Source organism: Diaporthe batatas (genome assembly GCF_019321695.1).
Source record: "Diaporthe batatas strain CRI 302-4 chromosome Unknown Contig00009, whole genome shotgun sequence".
NCBI lineage: Eukaryota > Fungi > Ascomycota > Sordariomycetes > Diaporthales > Diaporthaceae > Diaporthe > Diaporthe batatas.
Window position 1 is genome coordinate 90,236 of NW_025408556.1, and position 19,579 is coordinate 109,814.

A 19,579-nucleotide genomic window follows, 5' to 3' on the forward strand; every position below is an offset into this window, starting at 1 on the left:
TATTAGCTCGAACTAACTAAATATAACTTTATATATTAATATAAAAAGTATCTTTTAATAATAAATAATATTATAAATAATTATAAAGTTATTATAAAAAGTTTTATATAATAAACTTAATTAAATTAATTTTTAAAAGATATATTATATTTTATATTTTTAAAACTTTAATTATTTACTCTTAATTTGATAATAAAATTAAAAATATAAATAATTTATAAAGTTTTTAATTTACTTATTTTTATAATTATTATTATTAATATAAAGTTAAATAAATTAAAGTTAATATTAATATTAAATTTTAAATATTTATTATTAAATAAAATATTATATATATATTATATATATTTAAATACTTTAAACTATAATTATTTTAAAATTCTTTTCTATTATAAATTTATTTATTTTAATAATTTAAAATTTATATATAAAAGTTAAATAACTTTAAATATATATAATAAATAAATAAAAGGTAAATAATTAAGTTAAAAATATATTAAATTAATTATTTAAATTAAATTATATATAATAAAATAAACTATTAAAGTATATATATAACTTTAAAGGAACGCTCTATTTAACCTTTATAGAAAGTTTAATATATAAGTAAGTTTTAAAGAAAGAAAGTTTTAAAGAGAGAAGTAGAGGATAAAATTATTTAATAGAGAGAATTCTTAAGAATAAAAGAAAGAGAGTAAGGTTAATTCCTTTAAGAAAAAATCTAAAGTAATAAAAAAAAGACCTCTTTTATAAACCCTTTATTAAAAATTTTATATAACCTTTTTTTCCTTACATTCTATTATAATAATTAAAGTAAAAGCTTTAATTTTAACTTTAAGAATCTACTAACTAATTTAATAACTAAGTTAGAAAACTAGTTATACTTTTTTATATTTATTATAAATATTAAATAATAAAAAGAAAGTATAATATTTTTATTACTTTTAATTAATTAAAAGACTTTATTTATACCTTAAAATATTAAATTTTAAATTCTAATTATTATATAATACTATTATATATATTTTTTAAATATATATAGAATAAAAGTAGAACTATTTAAGTACCTATGTAGTGAGTGATGTTAGTTGATGGAGAATACTAGTGCTGTAGTTTGTCGACACCTGTGCTTGCCTTATGCAGGACAGACCCTGGCTCGGAACGCCACGCCACAAGACTCGGGAGCCGTGCCAGAACCAAGAAACCCGTGGTCGGGCTCTGGACAGATTCCACCGCCATGCTGCAGATGAAGGCCCGGGGAACGCTGCGACTCGCCTACAACACTCGCCGTCTCTCTGGTTGGGCTTTGAGGCTCAAAAACACGCAGCAGAGGCCGCTGTGGAAGAGACCGCCCTAACCCTAAGATTACACTGCACCGCTGCTCGCCGTTTGGAACGTGTCCTCAAACGCAACTCGCCTCGCCTCGCCTCGTCGGCCTTGCACAACATCAGCGAGGCTTATGCCGGCCGCCGACGCACCTCCTCTCACGCCAGCCGTGTGGTGATGCTATGCTCGCACAGCCATGGGCCCACTCATGACAACCGCCATCAGGGCGCTCTTCCTCAAGGCCGGGGCCAACATAACCGCCCAGTTGGCCTCGCGATGGCACTCGCAGGACCCCTTGCCCCCGCCCATCGACCGCCAGCGTATTCTCGAGTTCGCCATCTACGGCTTCTTCCAGGCACAGCTTGGCTACTGCTGGCACATCTTCCTCGAGCGCATGTTCCCTAGCCGCCACTCGCTCCCGGCAGAGTCGCCCGCCCCACCAAAGCCCGAGAAGAAGGACGACGACGAGGAGCGCCGCATGAGCACAGAGGGCACCTCTGCAAAGTTCCTAGAGTCCCTCAGGGCCACACGCTCCGGCGTCAGATGGCCATGCATCGTCGCAAAGCTGGTCCTCGACCAGACCGTCGGCATGGTCACCTTTCTCACCATCTTCCTCGTCTGGACCAACTGGTTCCGCGTCGACACCTTTGCTGAGATAGCCGCCATCTGGAGGGCAAAGTTGTTTGTGATACTGTCCACCGGCTGGATGATATGGCCCTGGGTCATGCTGCTTAATTTCGTCTTCGTCCCGGTAGAGAAACGCCAGTTCGTTGCCGTCTGCGTCGGCTTCTGCTGGAATGTCATTCTGAGTCTTCTCACACATCCCGACCCACCTCACTCGCATCACTAAGCCACGACGCGGGCCGGAGGCTGAAACTCTCCTCCATGTATTCACATCTGAAGACAGATATGATGCTGCCGTCCATCCCTTCTATCTGCTCACGACCCGGTGAAAGGCCCCTTGCCTCGCTCTTGGCATGCTTCATCTGGGCTCTGTCAACGTGGGTGCACACCAAATCGCAGCACACCCACTTTGTGGGCCTGCCTCGGCAGCCTCATGATTGTCGAGCGGTCTGTGTGACTACCCTCTTGATGCTCATCCAGTATCAGCCGGCTCGCAAAAGTTCAGCTGGCCCCAAGCCCCTTGCTCGAAGAGGAGGCAGGCGGAAAGGGAAAAGGGAAAGAACCTCACGGGTCCTCGGCCAGCGTGAAGTCTGAACGTGGACATTTGGATCCGCCAACCCAGGTGTCATCTGGTTCTGGTGTAGTTGCACGAAAGAGTGCGAAAAGCACATGAAACTATTTGACGAGAGGCCTTGCTCGCACGAGATCAAGTGCTCGCACGATGTTGCAACACACTTTCGCCGAGAGGCCATGTGATATATAGCCTTGCTTTCTTCGGTTCAGAGGACAGGGGTCCTGGGTTGGAAAACAGAGTGTTGGATGATACGGATCTCGATGCACTCAGTTGAAGCTGGACGCCCTCTTTAGGCAGACAAAGACACAGTACCATTCAAAAGCGCCTTTCCCTGCCTAGAGGTGGCTCGTTCAGCATGCACAAGCCTGTCCTATTGATGATCAGACCTATGCACGAGACAGTGTGGTGGTTTTGCACTCCTGGTACGAAAACATGTGTACCCGAAGGCTTCGTTCGGCTAAGAAATAAGAGCATAGTATGACGGTACGGGCTTATCTGGTTTCGCTTCTATTCCGCATACGTCCAAGGACATACATGGTGCCTTCATACAGTGGTAAACGCTCAAAGACCCATCTTTTGAGAAAGCACATGACGATAATAATATAGGGAAAGAAGGCAATTGGCGCGTCAGCAAAGCGCCTATTCAAACTCGCTTATTACTGCTCGCGAAAATGACCTTCTTGATTGCATCCGTGTGGAGACAAACCTGGAGGATTTTTGTCACATGTAAACCTCGTGCATATCAGGTTGCTGAACTCAATTAGTAATTAGGCCATTGCGCTCAACGGAAGCGGAACATCCAGATTCAAGAGCTTGGGAGAAAATATCTGCAATGTGAGTAATGCAAGTTACGTCCTAGAACACGCACGTAGAGCGGTCGCACTGTCCGAGCCCAAAGCGGTTGATTCGTTTTCAAAGCGACTGCATTGTGGCTAGACAATTTTGTATCGTCTCGAGCTCTGACTCGATGTTTTAGACATCTGGGAGGCAAACACTCGTGTGGTCAAGTAGGTCAACTTTCCATCATGCCCCCCCCCCCCCCCATCCTCCTCTCGGGCCTGACAACCATAGGTATTAGACACATTGTGCCATAGGATTATAGGAGCCTTCTGTAACCAGCGGCTACATGCTAACTAGCACCCAGCCTCTTGATGGATGGAAGCTTGCGTCAGATCAGGTCCTTGCCCGGACCTTTGCCCTTCACAACTTCATAATATCCCCGGGCGATGAGCCTGCATCCTTGCCTGGACAGGAAGCTGTGGGTAGCGCACTCGTTTTTGAGACTTTTGCATGGACACAGTAGTTAGCTTAGGATAACTTGACGATGGATATTCGACTTTGTGGCCACTAACTCTTTGTAGAACTGATCGTCGATGGGCCGCTTCGTTGTCTTGGTCAACCTTCCCTGCTTGCGGTAGTTCCGGAGGCCAAAGTCGTGACGATGACAGGAAGGCACGAAGTTGTAGCCCAGAGGTCTGTTGGGTGATTTTGTGCATTCGTCGGACGACCAGTCAAGAGCGGGGGGTTGACGAAGACCCCTCTGGGCCTCGAATTCGTCGATGGATAGCCGGAAAAGATACTTGTCGGTAATCTCGGTAATGTTGTCAGGAACATCGCCGCCATGGGCCTTCAACCTAACGTCATCGTCTTGCACCCCCTTCTCGTTACTTGTTTGACCCCATGATTGGCGTGGCTCGACTGGTGGCGCAGGCGTCCGAAAAGAGAGCGTACGTGATGCATCTGCGCCTGTCTGGACAGGGTTGGGAATGCCGATGGCCATGGGAGGAGCCATTGCCAGGGACATGGCGAAGAGGACAAAGACAAGGACCTCCATGGTGAGGTCGTGGTATACAGGCTTGGGAAAGTGGTTGTCAGTACAAAGGCGTCGCTGGGGATACTGAGGGGTAAATGGTTCCAAGAAATACAATGGAAAAGGAATGGAGACGATGGTAAGAGTGGCGGATCTCAGTTTCTGGACTCTTGGGGGCAAAGGGGCGTTCGTATTTATCGTTAGGGGGTCTAAAAGGCCTGCAGCAGCAAAAGAAGAGAGATCGGTTCTTTCCTGTCGGCATCAATGCAGGGTGCCCCGGGAAGGAAGGCACTGCAGGAGACTTGCTTGAACAGAACTTGGCTGTTACTGGAAGGAAGTAAGCTCTTGAGCACTACTGGCATATCCAGTATGTCCACGCCTCAGAGGCCAGACTTAGTACCTACCAAGGTACCACAGCGCTCCCTAGGGGTTTTTTAAATATAGTCTCTAGACCGTCCCTTCCACTATAAAACAGTACCTTAGACAGTCCTTAGTACCTTAGAACTATTTATCTAAGGATATACATAACGCCTTTATATAGTAGTAAAAACTTAAGACCTAGTATTTAAAAGAACATGTCATGTCGACAACAGTGGTCAAAATAGGTGCATGTGGCCATCTTTAAAGGTGGTGTATATAGCTTCGGACATTTATGAAATAAGAACGAAACCAGACACGAGACCGCCTTACCAAAATGACTGAAATCGCTGCTAGCGAGCAGCTTGAACACCCCCCTTAAGTCATTGCCCAAATGATGCTTTCTATTGTACAATATAATAATCTGGTTGCTTACCAGCACCTGCTGTCTTCAAATGCGCCCTCCCAAATGGACAATCATCGCTTCCTTGTTCCGCTCAAACTTCCCAGCCGCCCATGTGCTGTAGTTGGCTTGGATGTTTGTGTTCATCCAATATGCGCCACTATTGGTTGTTCTGCCTTAATCGGGCCCTCCGAGAACCAGTATGCAAATGACAGCCAACGTTGCGTCTCAGGCTATATCAAATTGTGGAATATTTTTGCATAAGACTGCCCGAGCTTTGGTCAAGCCGTTTGCTTTCACAAGTATCGATGTCCCAATCTCATCTTAGACTTCTGTTTGCAGGCTTGAATTAGCGATGGCCGTTGCGGTTACTGTGCACGGCGAGCACCTACCACTGCATGTACAGCCTTGACGCGTAGCTGGGTCTAAGGTGGGAAACCCAACGCAGACAAGGCCTCGACCGCAGACCTGTCTTGATGTGCCGCAGGCGGCATTGGTGCAAGGGCCGGCGAATTGGGCCGTCGCTACCACAGCCAACGTAAGGATGGTTGCCATGATCGAGGTCTGCATTTTCGATGCTGTTGAGTTGATACAGCTGGTAGGTGCTATGTGGTAGGGGGTGTTGAAACGTGATTGTGTGGATGAACAGTCGGATATTTGCCCGGGTGAGGTTATGGAGGCTATAATTTGGCTTCCTTCTGGGGAAACCTTACTTTATACCAGTTTCCCAGGAATTAGTTTGGCTAATGTTGGATATCGCAGCCAAGACATGGTGTGGATCAGGTAGCGCGCACTGGAGTCTGGACTCCAATGTCTATTCCTGGCGTTTCATGCGGGTTGCGGCAACTTACAAAGTAAGGCTTGGCCTTGCACAAGATGGCATTGATCGTCGAGGTCGACCGATTTAACCAACCCCTTGGCCGTCTTAACGTGACTCGAGCGCCGGCCAGGGCAAGTCTTTTCCACTTTAATGGGTTTCGGGTAGTGCCGGCCTCTCCAGACACAAGCCTGGCGGCCTATAACCACCAAATTGCCCAGCACAGTCCCGTGCAGCCAAGAGGCTTAGCCACTGGGCTTCAGCTGCTTGTATAAATACCGCAGAGCTTGACTGACGACGCAAGCTGCTGTTTCAAGTTGCGAAGCATATTTCTTGTGCCTACACCAAGTCGCCTCTGGCGGCAGTTGGCTCGGTTCGTACATGAAAAGCGGTGGGCGAGCTTAGAGATGCACCAGCTTTATTCATCATTATGAAAACAAGTGGGATGATTTCGCGCACCCAGGGGCATTCGAGACCAGCGGCCATATAGCGGGACGGTGTTGTTTGTAATCCCCACGCACATAAACTGGTCTCTTCACACCGTAGTCAACGCTCAAAGACATAGGCATTTTCTTTTTATGAAAAAATTGCAATGCCAGTGACAGTATAAGAATACTCTGCTTGCGTACGTGGCCTTGGTCTCATGCTGTACGGACAAGGGTAGGAAGTAATACGGCGGTGAATCTGTGCGAGAACGGATGATTCTAGACAGGCACAAACATGCTCCGTGGGCTCTCTGGGTAACTGGAAGCACCATTACTTAGGTAAGCAGTGCAGACTTACCAGTTGACCTGCAGTTGATCTGTTCTTCATTCATGATACTCTCAAGTGCTACATATAGTGTACAACAACATTGAAACAATTGCGTCTTCTCGTTGTATCTGTTTCCAACAGGCTCGACACATGTGCGCTGTTGACGATATTTCGAAGCTCATCTATTTTTCTCCTCCTCGTTCAGGTCGATGTCCCTGGAAACCCAGATTTCCTCGAGGCAACTCCCCTTTGTCGGACCCAGAATAGTAATCATCCCCTGGGATGCGACCCGGACCAGCGAGATGGTCCTCACAACCGATGGCAAAAGAGGCTCAAATTGTCTGTGAGGAATTGTTGATTTAAAGCTATGGTTGCCTAAGGAATAGTAGGGAGGAAGCAGCAAAGCTGCAACCTTGGAATACCATGTCGCGAGAGGTATGGAGGCCACTTGGGCTGATAAGATAAGCAGAGTGCACGGACCTACTGGTTGGTCCTGCGGGCGATCAGCCCATGGCCCCCTGACAGATACTGCCTGAAACTTACGTGTACTAGGTGGGAACGACAGTAACCACGCCTATGAGGGCTTGAATCTTATAAAATTGCTATGAATGTTGCCTCTACCGCCGTTAGCACGTGGGGTTTACGAAAGAAAAGAGGGAAGGAGAAAAACCCAAGCCCTAAAAATACCCACCGCAGTTTAAGGAGAGAGTGGAGACTGTTGCAATTATCTTTAACGTTGCGCTGTTGTTTGCCGAGTGCTACGGTATCTGACATATCGCAGCCCCATTGATCTCAATTTCCCTTATCGGTGGGGGGGCGGTAATCTTGCGAAGTGGTCAAAATCGCAATGCAAAATGTATCTGAAAACAAGCCTTGTTTGTGACGCTGCATAGTTACCTGTTCTGGGCCAAATACCCAAATCTAACATGCGTTCCCTGGCTGGCTTATTTGAGGCTGTAACGTGGGTGCTATTATTAGCGTCAGCATGTGCTACGCCACTCAATGCGCAACACAATGGTAATCAGGCAAGATCATGTCGAAAAACGAAGGTCGTCATCCTAGGCTCCGGTGTCGCCGGGATAAGTGCGGCTCAAGCTCTTTCCAACGCTTCTATCACGGATTTCCTCATTGTTGACCGCAACGATTACATTGGTGGGAGGCTAGCCCACACGAACTTTGGCTCGAAGCCAGACGGAACATCGTATACCGTTGAGCTCGGAGCAAACTGGATCCAAGGCTTGGGAGCGAAAGACACGGCGGCACCGGAGAACCCAATCTGGACGTTTTCCAAGAAGTGGAACATCTCCAATACGTACTCTGATTATGATTCTATCCTAACATATGACGAAACCGGCACAAGCGACTTTTCCGACCTCCTGGCCGAGTTTGATGATTCCTGGGATGCCGCTGCAGTGTATGCGGGATCGATTCTCACAGAGAATCTGCAAGACACCTCTGCGCGTGCTGGACTCAGCCTCGCAGGGTGGAAGCCCAAGCAGGACATGAAGAGGGCGGCGGCAGAATGGTGGCAGTGGGACTGGGATGCTTCGTATTCTCCGGACCAGAGCAGTCTCGTGTTCGGCATCACGGGGGACAACCTCACCTTTAACCAGTACGGCGAAGACAACAACTTCGTGGTAGAATCACGAGGCTTCAACGCGTGGCTCGTTGGGGAAGCATCGACATTCCTGGACCTGTCAGGCAACGACCCGCGGTTGCTCCTGAACACCACGGTCTCTCGCATCGAGCACTCAGACTCGGAGGTCACGGTCCGCCTGTCTGACGGCGAGTGCATCTCGGCCGAGCATGCGGTCTGTACCTTCTCCTTGGGCGTATTGCAGAATGACATTGTCGACTTTGAGCCTCAGCTGCCGCTGTGGAAGCGCGAGTCCATCGAGCAATTCCAGATGGGCACGTACACCAAGGTGTTCTACCAGTTCAACACGACCTTCTGGCCCGGGGATGTGCAGTTCTTCCTATACGCCGATCCGGAGAAGAGAGGCTACTTTCCGGTATGGCAGTCGTTGTCGACCGAAGGCTTCCTCCCCGGAAGCAACATTATATTCGCGACTGTGGTGGATGACGAGTCCCACCGCATTGAGAAGCAGAGCGATGACCAGACCAAGAGGGAAGGCCTCGAGGTCCTGCGCAAGATGTTTCCAGAGGTCGAGATCCCCGAGCCCATCGACTTCATGTACCCGCGGTGGACGACAGAGCCATGGACCCATGGAAGCTATAGCAACTGGCCCGTGGGCATGACCCTGGAGAAACACCAGAATCTCCGGGCCAATGTTGGAGCCCTGTGGTTTGCCGGCGAGCACACTTCGGCACAGTACTACGGGTTTCTGCAGGGGTCTTGGTTCGAGGGGCAAGAGCGCGGCGTGCGCATAGCCGCGCTACTCAAGGGCAATGGCACCGCCATGCAGGCTTATGACGTGCTGCAGGGCACGACTGCCCTTTCCGAGTATGACGCCACCAATGGGTGGCCGACGAGTAGCTTTGTGAACTACAGCCATGAGCTGGCGGTGGCCTAGCAGTTTGGCATGAATGAGGAGAAAGTCGCGCCGGACTGTCATTGATCGCAAGAACTTGAGCCACCTGAGGCAAATATGTGTAGTAAAATCAAGTGCCTAGGCACCTAGGTACATCTCAAATGGCATGCTCGGGGGTTAGGGGTGACAGCACGAGCGACTTTCCCAAGACCTCGGCCAGATCTTGTGCGGCGCGTCTCTCGAGTCGCGTCAGGTCCCCTTGGCCCCGTCCACCGCCTTGCACCGCTACATTCCTCGAACACAATGCCACCGAAGCAGTCCACCGCTGGAGTCTCTCGCGGCCGTCCCCTCGGATCCAAGAATAAGGCTGCACCATCAGCGGCTGCCACTAAGAAGCACAGTGCGGCTGCCAAGGGGACGAAGCGAGCCCAGCCCAGCCCGTCTCCCGAGGGCCGGCGACGCGACGGATCCCAGGAGGCCACGGAGACCGATCAAGACATGGATGATGATGAAGATGACGACAACGAGGAGCCGGAGAAGACTATCCCATCTGAGCTGCTGACACGCATCCTGCACGAGTTTTTCGAGAAGGACGGCACGCGGATCACCAAAGATGCAAACAACGCCCTCGCCAAGTACATGGACATTTTCGTCAAGGAGGCTATTGCGCGCGCCGCGGCTGAGAGGGATGGCGGTTTCTTGGAGGTGGGTCTGGCAACCGATTGATGCGAATGTGCAAGCAAGACTGGAGACCTAATCTGGGCTTCCCCATTACAGGTCGAGGATCTCGAGAAGATCGCGCCGCAACTGTTATTCGACCTGTGACCGACTCTCAGCCCCAGTTGCACACGACATACCACTCAGCAGCTCAGTTGCTCACGGCATTTCGGCCATTCAAGCAAAGCAGCAATCACACACGTGTTCAGCCGTCGCTTCTGCGGCGGAGCGACGCCGTTCATCGCGGGGTGTCACCGGACTCCTTGAAGCTCGGTATCGAACCTTCGTACCGCACCAGCGACCTCGATTTCGCCAGGATGGCTCAGATTTGGCCGCCATCGTCCTGGCTCTCATTCGCCTCGGAAAGATACACGGCAGCCGACACTAGGATTAGGCTACGCCGGAAGCAGGCATGTAATCCAAACTGCTCAGTGGTGAGCCATGTCTGTCCCAACTGACAACAGGATGCCCGGCAAAAGTGGGTGCGATGGATCGCTGACACCCATGCTCAACTATCAGATGTCCTACCCATGATAGCGGACAGGTGCGACCTGATCAGCTGACGTGGCTCATCTGAGACTGATGTCGCACTCACTGGCAACAGACTGTGCCGTCGTCTACTAGCCCAACCGCTCTTGGCCGAAGTGACTGGCCGATCTTTACCCTTGCTGCCACCCGGTTCCTCTCATGGTGCGGCAACGCCGAAGATTCGGGCCAAGTTCGGTTGCCAAGCCTCAAACATCGGCTCAGGTCCGGGCAGATTGGGGTAACGAGACCGAGCTCGGTTGCTTGGAGGTCGTCAGAAGATATGATCCAATGGGTGGCCATGCCGGTCCGCCGATGGGCTGTTGCCCCAATGCACTGTTCTGACGCTTAAGACGCATCGTGCGGCTACTTCTGCCCCATTACGCAGCCCGTGTTTGGCCTCATGTTGTCGGACGAATACGTCTCGGTCAGATCTATCGAGTGATATTAAGCCAACAATCCAATCTCGTTTAGAGGGAAGGCGGCGATTCAGGGTATACACGGTCCGTAGAACACCAGCACAATGCAACTCTGTTATGCGCGGAGATGGCAGTGGTATGCCCGCGTTCCTGTGACTGATGATGGCGACATTGCTGTGACGGAGCCGTGCTGAAACGAAACACGGAGTTCTGGTATGCCTCTTGACGCTCGCGTGAAAAAAAAAGGAAGAAGACATGAATTGTTTGCAGATCTGCATCCCGTCGAGTCTCGTCTGGGTGACAAGCCTTGGCCGAACCTCTTGGGACTTTCATCTCAAGTTTAGGACTGGCCACACGAGGTGTCATTGTCGGAGACATCAATCACACCAGCCAAACTCGCAGAGCCCAACCGGGCAGCCAGGCAGCCCGGGTAGAATGGCTGAAGGATCGCAACCAGAGTGCTGGGGGAGACTTGACGTTGTTTCAAAACACGAAGGCGTGGGGAGAGGGGTGGCGGTGATCTTTGATCATCAACACAGAGGCTATCTGCACATCAAGGCTTGGCCGTGGTTCCGGAGGGGCAGGCTTGCATTGGCACGTATCACGAACCATACCAAGGGGCATGTCAGGGGGCGACTCATGGAGGCTCAGGAGAGTGCTGTTGCCGGGCGGCGCCAGCCCTGCAGCCCTGCCAGCTTGTCAGGCCCGGCCAAGGAGGAGTCGGCGTTTGCAAGGGAAATGTCCAGCCACCACCGGAAGCCGTCGCTGAGGCAGTGAGGCAGTGAGGCAGTGAGGCAGTGAGGTCGGCCCTGGACGTTGCTTGAAACCGTCTGCAGTCTCGGAGGTGTCGCAGGCTGCCGCATCCGTGCGGCTCCTGGCGGCTCGACAGGGGCCGCCCCTGCTGCAACCCTCTATCCAGGCCGCGGTTCCAACGTCGTCCGGTCGCTGGTTCAGCTCATCACGTCGACCCCAGTGCCGCCGAATCCAATGCGCTGCCGCCCCCCAGCCGAGAGATCGGACCAGCGCCACAGGCGGAGCCATGCGATGAATAATGATCAGCCGGCCAGCCGGCCTGCAATGGCTGAATGGGTTGGCGGTTGCAGCAGCCACGGCCCCCAAGATTAGATCCACGGCTTTGTCAATGGCTCGGTGCTCCAGGATCATCACGAGCCACCCGGAAGAAACTCGCTTCCGGTGACAGGAACCCACCCAGACTGCCAGACTGCCAGACTGCCAGACTGCCAGACTGCCTTGAAGATGACCCTGTCGTTGCCGTTGGGGCCCAAGCTGCCGCCGGGCGCAAGTGGGTCCTGCGGCTCGCCGTAGGTCAGGCCGGCGCAATGTGAGACGGCTGAGGTGACGAGCAGGCGTGCAGGCGTGCAGGCGTGCCGTGGATTCATCCAGCAAGCTCAAGTCGTCCGGAGCTGCGCACAAGCCCAGGCCTCGACAATACGTGTAACCGCCGGGGTCTAACAACTGGTCTCGGTGGGCGGGCAGGGCTCACCAAAACAACGACTCCCGTTTCAAGATCCCCCTTCTCTCACGCCTCTCCTTGGAGCCTTGTCCTTGTCTCATCTCGTCCTGTCTTCAGACTTGGCTTTTCCCGTCCCTCCGCCAGCAGCGGCACCGGTGCACCGCACAGCCTGGCAGGGGTACGGCTGCGTCGATCAAGCAACCAGGGCATCGTCGTGCATCCAGTGTGTCCTGCCTCTACTGTAGTGTGTCCTGCATCTACATGTCTCCTCTTATATTCACGCACCCCATCTTCTCCTTCTCTGCTTCTCGGGCTCCTCTTCTCCATCCACACAATCTGGCGAGAAGTTGAACCGACTGTTTCCTTTCTTTTACCACGACGTAATTCACTTCTTCACACGACGAACAGGCCAGTCCTACCGTCCAACAACAGCGCGAGCCGCTCAGTTTTAATACGCTTGATAATACCAACACTACTACTATCACACCAACCCCCACCCCCAAAACAACAACCGCACCACCGCACTCAAGATGCAGTTCACAACAGCAGCTCTTGCCGTCATGGCCGGCGTCGCCTCGGGTACGTCGTCCCCGTGTGTTGCATCCCACACCCGAGCCGTGTGACTAACGCCTTCCCACCACAGCACAAAAGGTCCAGGTCGTGACCGTTTCCACCGCCAACAACTCCCTCGTGTACACGCCAGACAACATCAAGGCAAGCGCGGGCGAGATGGTGCAGTTCCAGTTCGTCGCTGGCAACCACACCGTGACCCAGTCGACGTTCGACCAGCCCTGCACCCCCATCAGCTCCATCATGTCCAATGTCACCGGCTTCCACTCTGGCTATCAACCTGCCGCCGCGTCCCAGCAGTCGGGCATGATCCCCACCTATACCGTCATGATCAACGACTCCAAGCCCATCTGGTTATACTGCGCCCAGGGCAAGCACTGCCAGAACGGCATGGTCATGGTCATCAACGAGAAGTGAGTTGCTGTACGTGCCAGATTTGTGCTCTCGAGTCGCTAATAAACCTGCCTTTACAGCACTGCCGCCAACGCCTCGCGCTCCCTGACTGAATTCAAGGCCCTCGCTGCCAAGGCGACGTCCAACACTGCCCCCTCCGGAGGCTCCACTACTGGCGGCACAACTGGCACAGGCTCTGGCACCGGCTCCGAGTCGGGCTCTGGGGCCTCGCCCTCCGGCTCTGGCCAGGCCACCGCCGCAGGCTCCATGGTCAAGGTCGGCGGCAGCCTTGGTCTCGCTGCTGTTGCTGCCGCCGTGTTGCTGCTGTAAACAGGTGGCGATGTACTAGTTGACTTTTTCTTTTCTTTTCTCACACACATATGAACGGTAATCAAACAATGGCTGGTGGGCGTAACGGAATACCTACGATATTATTATCACAAAAAGATCTTGATGATGACTTGCTTTTCCCTTGTCTCACTCGCCTAGTATATCACGACCGAAATGTGAGATGATCCCACGCCCAAAGTGGGATCCACACAGTACTTGACACACTGGACCAAACTGGATCAAACTGTAACTGCCCATCTGCTTGTCCGTCTGTGTTTGACTGTCCCGCTCCTTCGAAACCTTGATGTTATGCGTTGCTGTCGGGACCGGCACTATGCAGATGCGGGCGGGCGTACCACATCGCCTGGTTAGTGCTCAGGGCTCTCCTAGTTGGGCCAGAACGCTTAGAGACAACCCCGGTGGACCCTAGTTTTTGGGATCTGGTCTTACATGCTGCGATGCACCAGATGGAACCGAGAGATAGTGCGTCGATGATGTGTCCTGCCCAGTTACCGTCGATTCAGAAACGACATCATGGCTCTACATCTGAACATAAATACATGCCCCCCCCCGAGCTTACTGCTTGTCCTCGGGGATCTTCCTCGGCTTCCTGCCCTTTCTCGCCTGCTCACATAGCTCTTTTTTGGGTTGCTTGTCGAGCCAGTCCGCCTCTCTCTTGACATAGCCGACAAACGAGTACTTCTGGCTGTTGCCAAAAAAGTCCACCCAGTGCTTCAGAGCGTCATAAGTCTTCTTGTTGGCTTCGCGCTTCTCCTGCTCCTTGAGTTTCTTTAGCTCGGATTTGCTCCAGTGGCTGTCCACCTCTGGGTCGTCGAGCGGCAGGTGCATTTCCTCCACCCCGCGCATGTCTGGTGTGCGGTCCTCGGCGAAACAGCCCGTAACGAAGCCGCGGGAGGCATCGACGCCGGCAAAGACGTGGTAGGAACCACCGGGACCGTAGACACGTGAGCCGGCAGTGACGTCGTAGACGGAGCCGTTAATGGCAAGGTAGATGGGCTTGCTGGGGTCAGAGCCGTCGTGGAGGGCAAGCTCCTCGGGGGTGATGTACCGGGGTCCGTTCTGTGAGGAAGCAGCCTCCTCGGTCAGTCAACCAAATCTGAGGCCGGAGAGCACCGAGGGCCCAACGGGGTATTCACGCACAAGCAGACCCTTCCATGTCTCCACGCGCAGGTACTTTGGCGGGACTTTCATGCTCCAGAAGAAGGACTCTCCGCCAGAGACGAGATAGCTGGCGCCGCAGGAGACGAAGAGCAGGAAGGACAGGACACGCAGGACGTCGACCCATGGGTTCCCGTACTCGACCCCATCCGCATCTAATCTCTTGCCCTTCTTGCTTCTCTTCTTGTTGGCCCCATTGTCACTTGAAGGCTGGGCATCCTGTGCGGCTGCATCGACGGCCTCGGCTGCAAGTCTCCGTTGGCGAACTGCAGGGTCCGCTTCTGCTGCCATGGCTGGGGGGGGGGCAGGTGAGGGCGACAAATAGTGTTTATACAGTAATGTGGTGACGGAATTCGAGGTGGCAGTGCAGAGGAAGGAACTGGATGGCGGAGACAGGAAACCACATGCCATGCGCTCCGTGGGCCGGCCAAGGAAGGAGGTACGGAGTATGTCGTGTTCTCTTTCCGTGAACCCGAGACCGAGTCTAAATTGTCCGGGCATGTACTCTGTATGCAGGGTTGACCTGCAGCTTGCCTGGTCCTAGGTACCTAGAGTGGGATTTGGGGGTGGGTGGCCCCCACTAGAAATAGACTATAGCTGATTGGTCTTCCAGAAGTTGGTCCATATCAGGGAGTGCGAAGTAAGTGAAGGGGGTGCATTTGTTTCTCGTTCTATTTAAGTTTCTATCTAACAAGCTAAAGGCCAAGAATTCCTTAAAAATACTTTATAGGGGCTTGTATATTATTTTAGTACTATTTCTTTTTAATAACCTGTCCCCTTTTAAAAAGTGTTAACACTTTTATTAGCTAAAAACGTTTATTTAAATTTTATTTCCATTTTTTTTTATTAATTGTAATATAAAATAAAATATTTATATATTAAAAATTAAAAGTACTTATAATAGAGGCGTAATATTATTAAAATTTTATTAATTAAATATTAAAAGCCTTAAAGCTATAAATATTAAAAACTTTAAGGCTATAAATATTAAAAGCCTTAAAATTATAAATATTAAAAGCTTTAAAGTTATAAATATAATAAAATTTTATTAGTTAAATACTAAAAGCTTTAAGGCTATAAATATAATAATATAAAGTATTTAAATATTTTATATTATAAATATTTATTATTTAAGGTTTAAAGCGCCTTATAAAAAGTATTATTTAGGGTTTAAGTTATTTAATTTAGCTTTTAATTTTTTTGCCTAGTTATTATTAATAGCATTTTTTTATTATATTTAATAACTTTATTTTTACTTTTATTTTATATAATAGTTTTTAGTTTATTATTAAAGTTTTATAATAAATTTATATAAATTTTAAGCTTTAATTTATATTTATATTATAAGAATTTAAAAATATAATTTATAAAATATTATACCTTTAAAAGTTTAGTTTAATTTAATAATTTTATAATTAAAAAGAACTTTTTTTAATGCAATTATTTTTTTAAAATTTTTAATATTTTTTTTTTATTTATTAAAAGTTTATTTTATAATAAAAAGATTTATTTTAATAGTATAAAAAAGCAAGTTAAGGGCTTTAATTTTTTTCTTTTATTTTTTGGCCTTGGCTATTATTTATTTAATTTTATTTAAAAAGTTTTTATTTACCTTTTTATATATTTTATATTTTTTTTTGCGTATTTTTTTTAATGGAATATTAGTACAATTTATGCTAGTAATAAAGCTTTTTTTATTAATAAAATTTATAATTAGTATAAATAGCTTTATTTTACCACTTATATTTAATAAAAATGTGCCTTAATTAAGTGGTAAAAAAAATTAGCAAAAAGCTAGAATATAAGGTATAGGTAGCTATTTTAAAAAAAAGCCCTTTATAAATAGGTTATTTTTATTATTAGGTACCGCCATTTTTAGGGTTTTTAGGGCTTTATTATTAGGGCTAGGACTAATATTAGTAAATATTTTTTATTTTATAAACTTTTTTAAAAGGGACTTTATTTTTTCCTTTTTAGTTTTATTTTTTTTTAAATTTAATTTTATATTTTTTTTTAAATTTTTTAAATTATTTAAATTTATATTTAAATTTTAAATAATTATATTATAAAATAATATATTAAAAAGGCCATAAATTAAAGTAAATAGGGCTTTTACTTTTAAGGTGGGGTTATTTGTTTTAAAATTATAAAATATAAAAAAATATGCCTTTTTTTAAAAAACTATATTAGTAAGTTTATTATAAATATATAAGTACTAGTTAATTTGTTTTTTTTAATAATAAATAATTAATTTTAAAAGGTAGCTATTTAAATTTTTTTATATAAATTAAATAAAAATAAAAAAGCTTGCTATTAGGCTAAATTACTTTTTAATAATTTTTTTATTTTTTTTAATATTATTAATAACCTTATAAAGGTTTTTATAGTAATTATAAAGCTAACTTAATTATTTTATTAAGTAATAGCTTTAATATTTTTAAGGTAATTATTAAATTAGTAAGGGCTGCTTATATTTATTAAAAGCTTATTTTTAAATAGCTAAATAATTTTTAATTAGCTTTTATTTTTTAATATTAGTGTTTTTAATATTATAAAGTTATTATTTAATAATAAAGGAATTTTTTTCTTTTAATATTTTTAATATTTTATTTAATTTTATATTAAATAACTTTAATATTATTTATTTGCTAATAGCATTTAAATAAAAAAAAATTATTTAAAAGAAAAATTTTAGAATCTTAAGTAGCATAAAAATTATAAAAATAGTAAATAGGGCCCATTTTTTTATTTTATTTTTAAAGTTTAAATAGTTATTATTATAAGAGGTTATTAATTTTTATATAATTATATAAAATATATTAAATAATTTTAAGTTTTATTACCTAATTATATTAGGTTTTTATTTTAAAACTTAAATTTAAAACTAATATATTTAATAAAGTATTTTATTTTATTTGCTAATAGGCTTTGTTTATTAAGTATTTATTTTTATAGTTTTTATGCAAATTAGACTAATACTAAAAATGTTTTACCTAAATAAGTTTATAAAATATAGTTTTAAATAATTAACTAAAATTATATTATATTAAAGCTTTTATATTTATAAAAGTTTAGTTAATATATTAAATAGCTAATTTATTTAATAATTTTAAAAGGGCCCGTATATTAAGAATTATATTTTTATTTAATATTTTATAAAATATTATAACCTTTATATAAATAAAGAAATATTTTATTTTTAATATTAAAATTATATAAAATATTACTAATTATAGTACTATTTAATGGTTATATTTGCTAATATTAAAGTATTATATATTTAAATGCAACTTTTAGGAAGGTTTAAAAATTAATATAAAATTTAATTTATAATAATATTAAGTATATTATTTAGTATAAAGCTTTTAATAACTTTATTTAAAGAGTAGCTAATAGCTTAAAATTTACTATTATAAAATTTAAATTATATTTATAGTAAGGCTTTTAACTATTTGCTAGAATTATTTAAGCTATAAATAAAATATTATAATGCTAATTTAATTATTTATATTATTTGCTTAAACTATTTATTTATTTGCGGGTAATATATTATTATATATAGGAGCTTTATTTTAAAAGTTTTTATATTATAAATTAAACTTTTAATAAAAATTTTAAATTTTAGTTTATTAAAATAACTTTTAAATAATTTTAATTACTATAAAGTAAATACTATAAGAGTTTAGTTGCCTATTTTATTGCTTTTATATTGCTTTTTAAAATAAATAATAATTTTTAAAGAATTTATAAATAACTAATAGAATTATATTAAATTTGTTTGACTTTATAATAAGTAGTTTAAAAATGAAATTTATTATAATTTAATAGTATAAATAAGGTGGGCTAAATATAGGTTATAAATTATTATATATTTTATAATAATAAATATTAAAAATAAGGTATTATAAGTAGTATTAAGTAAATTTTATAATTTTAATTATAATTATTTAATATAATATAGGCAAAGAAATTTATTAAGTTAAGTATAATTATAATAGCTTTTAAATATATAAGCTTTAAAATGTTAATAATATAGAAGCAGGAATATAAAGATATAATATTTTGTTTTTATAAAAATTTTTAAATAAAATTAAAATAAACTTTAAAAGGTAAAATAGTTTTATTTTTATTTAAGGTGTTATTTTAATTAATTATATTAAAAATTTTAAATTATTATAGATTCTTATAATACCTATTTTATAGGTGCTTTTAAAATTTTAAAAATACTTTAATATATATTTATTTATTTTATAAGTTTTAATTAAATGGGGACAACTATATGGTTGTATTAATAGTAAAAGTTTAGTGCTTTTTTTTATTATTAGGTAGGACTTTTAATTTATTTGGGGTGTTAAAGGTAGTTTTATTTGGGAATAGTAAGTGTGATAATATATTTAAAATAATATTTTTTTATTTAAATTTATATAAAAAATTTATTTTAAAATTGCTTATATATTTTAAGGTATAAATTAGTTTTTTATTATTAATAAAAGTAGTTATTAAATTTATAATATTTAATTGCTTAAAAAGGTTAAAAATTATAAAATAATTTATATATAATATTAAATAATATTTAAAAGTTTAATTTAATATTTATATTTTTTAAAACCTAAATATAATTAAAAATTTTTATTTTAGTTACTTAATATTAATACTTTATATTTAAAAGAGTTTAATTAAAGTATGTAATTATTTTAATTAAAGTTTATAAAAGGTATATAATAATATAATTATTTTTATTAATTTTAAAATATTATTATTTTTAATGTAGTAAATTTAAATTTTAATTTTTAATATAAATATATTAAAATTAATA

At 43.6% G+C, this 19,579-nt stretch overlaps 6 protein-coding genes across 6 annotated transcripts; 4 read left to right on the top strand and 2 right to left on the bottom strand.

The window, feature by feature from the left end:
* Positions 1–1,165: 1,165 nt before the first annotated feature.
* Positions 1,166–3,176, top strand: KVR01_007830 (uncharacterized protein). The gene has a single exon (XM_044785156.1). The coding sequence runs from the start codon at positions 1,523–1,525 to the stop codon at positions 2,174–2,176; it is 654 nt and encodes a 217-aa protein (XP_044642808.1). The 5' UTR covers positions 1,166–1,522; the 3' UTR covers positions 2,177–3,176.
* A 651-nt stretch (positions 3,177–3,827) lies between these two features.
* On the bottom strand, positions 3,828–4,358 carry KVR01_007771 (uncharacterized protein; the record flags this gene model as incomplete). Its single annotated transcript, XM_044789940.1, has 1 exon — positions 3,828–4,358. One exon carries the CDS (start codon positions 4,356–4,358, stop codon positions 3,828–3,830), a length of 531 nt encoding a protein of 176 aa, XP_044642749.1.
* Positions 4,359–7,590: 3,232 nt separating this feature from the next.
* KVR01_008149 (uncharacterized protein) lies at positions 7,591–9,198 on the top strand (the record flags this gene model as incomplete). Its single annotated transcript, XM_044793010.1, has 1 exon — positions 7,591–9,198. The coding sequence occupies one exon, from the start codon at positions 7,591–7,593 to the stop codon at positions 9,196–9,198; it is 1,608 nt and encodes a 535-aa protein (XP_044643127.1).
* A 261-nt stretch (positions 9,199–9,459) lies between these two features.
* KVR01_008351 (uncharacterized protein) lies at positions 9,460–9,981 on the top strand (the record flags this gene model as incomplete). Its single annotated transcript, XM_044791686.1, has 2 exons — positions 9,460–9,861; positions 9,934–9,981. 2 exons carry the CDS (start codon positions 9,460–9,462, stop codon positions 9,979–9,981), a joined length of 450 nt encoding a protein of 149 aa, XP_044643329.1.
* Positions 9,982–12,821: 2,840 nt separating this feature from the next.
* On the top strand, positions 12,822–13,584 carry KVR01_008176 (uncharacterized protein; the record flags this gene model as incomplete). Its single annotated transcript, XM_044792897.1, has 3 exons — positions 12,822–12,870; positions 12,935–13,274; positions 13,335–13,584. 3 exons carry the CDS (start codon positions 12,822–12,824, stop codon positions 13,582–13,584), a joined length of 639 nt encoding a protein of 212 aa, XP_044643154.1.
* A 576-nt stretch (positions 13,585–14,160) lies between these two features.
* On the bottom strand, positions 14,161–15,297 carry KVR01_008163 (uncharacterized protein; the record flags this gene model as incomplete). Its single annotated transcript, XM_044790664.1, has 2 exons — positions 14,746–15,297; positions 14,161–14,664 (listed from the first exon to the last, which is right to left on the bottom strand). Exons 1-2 carry the CDS (start codon positions 15,262–15,264, stop codon positions 14,161–14,163), a joined length of 1,023 nt encoding a protein of 340 aa, XP_044643141.1. The 5' UTR covers positions 15,265–15,297.
* Positions 15,298–19,579: the final 4,282 nt, after the last annotated feature.

What these genes read in the sequence shown, in the direction of transcription:
- KVR01_007830 (XM_044785156.1), top strand. Translation starts at nt 1,523, where the DNA reads ATGGGCCCACTCATGACAACCGCCATCAGGGCGCTCTTCCTCAAGGCC.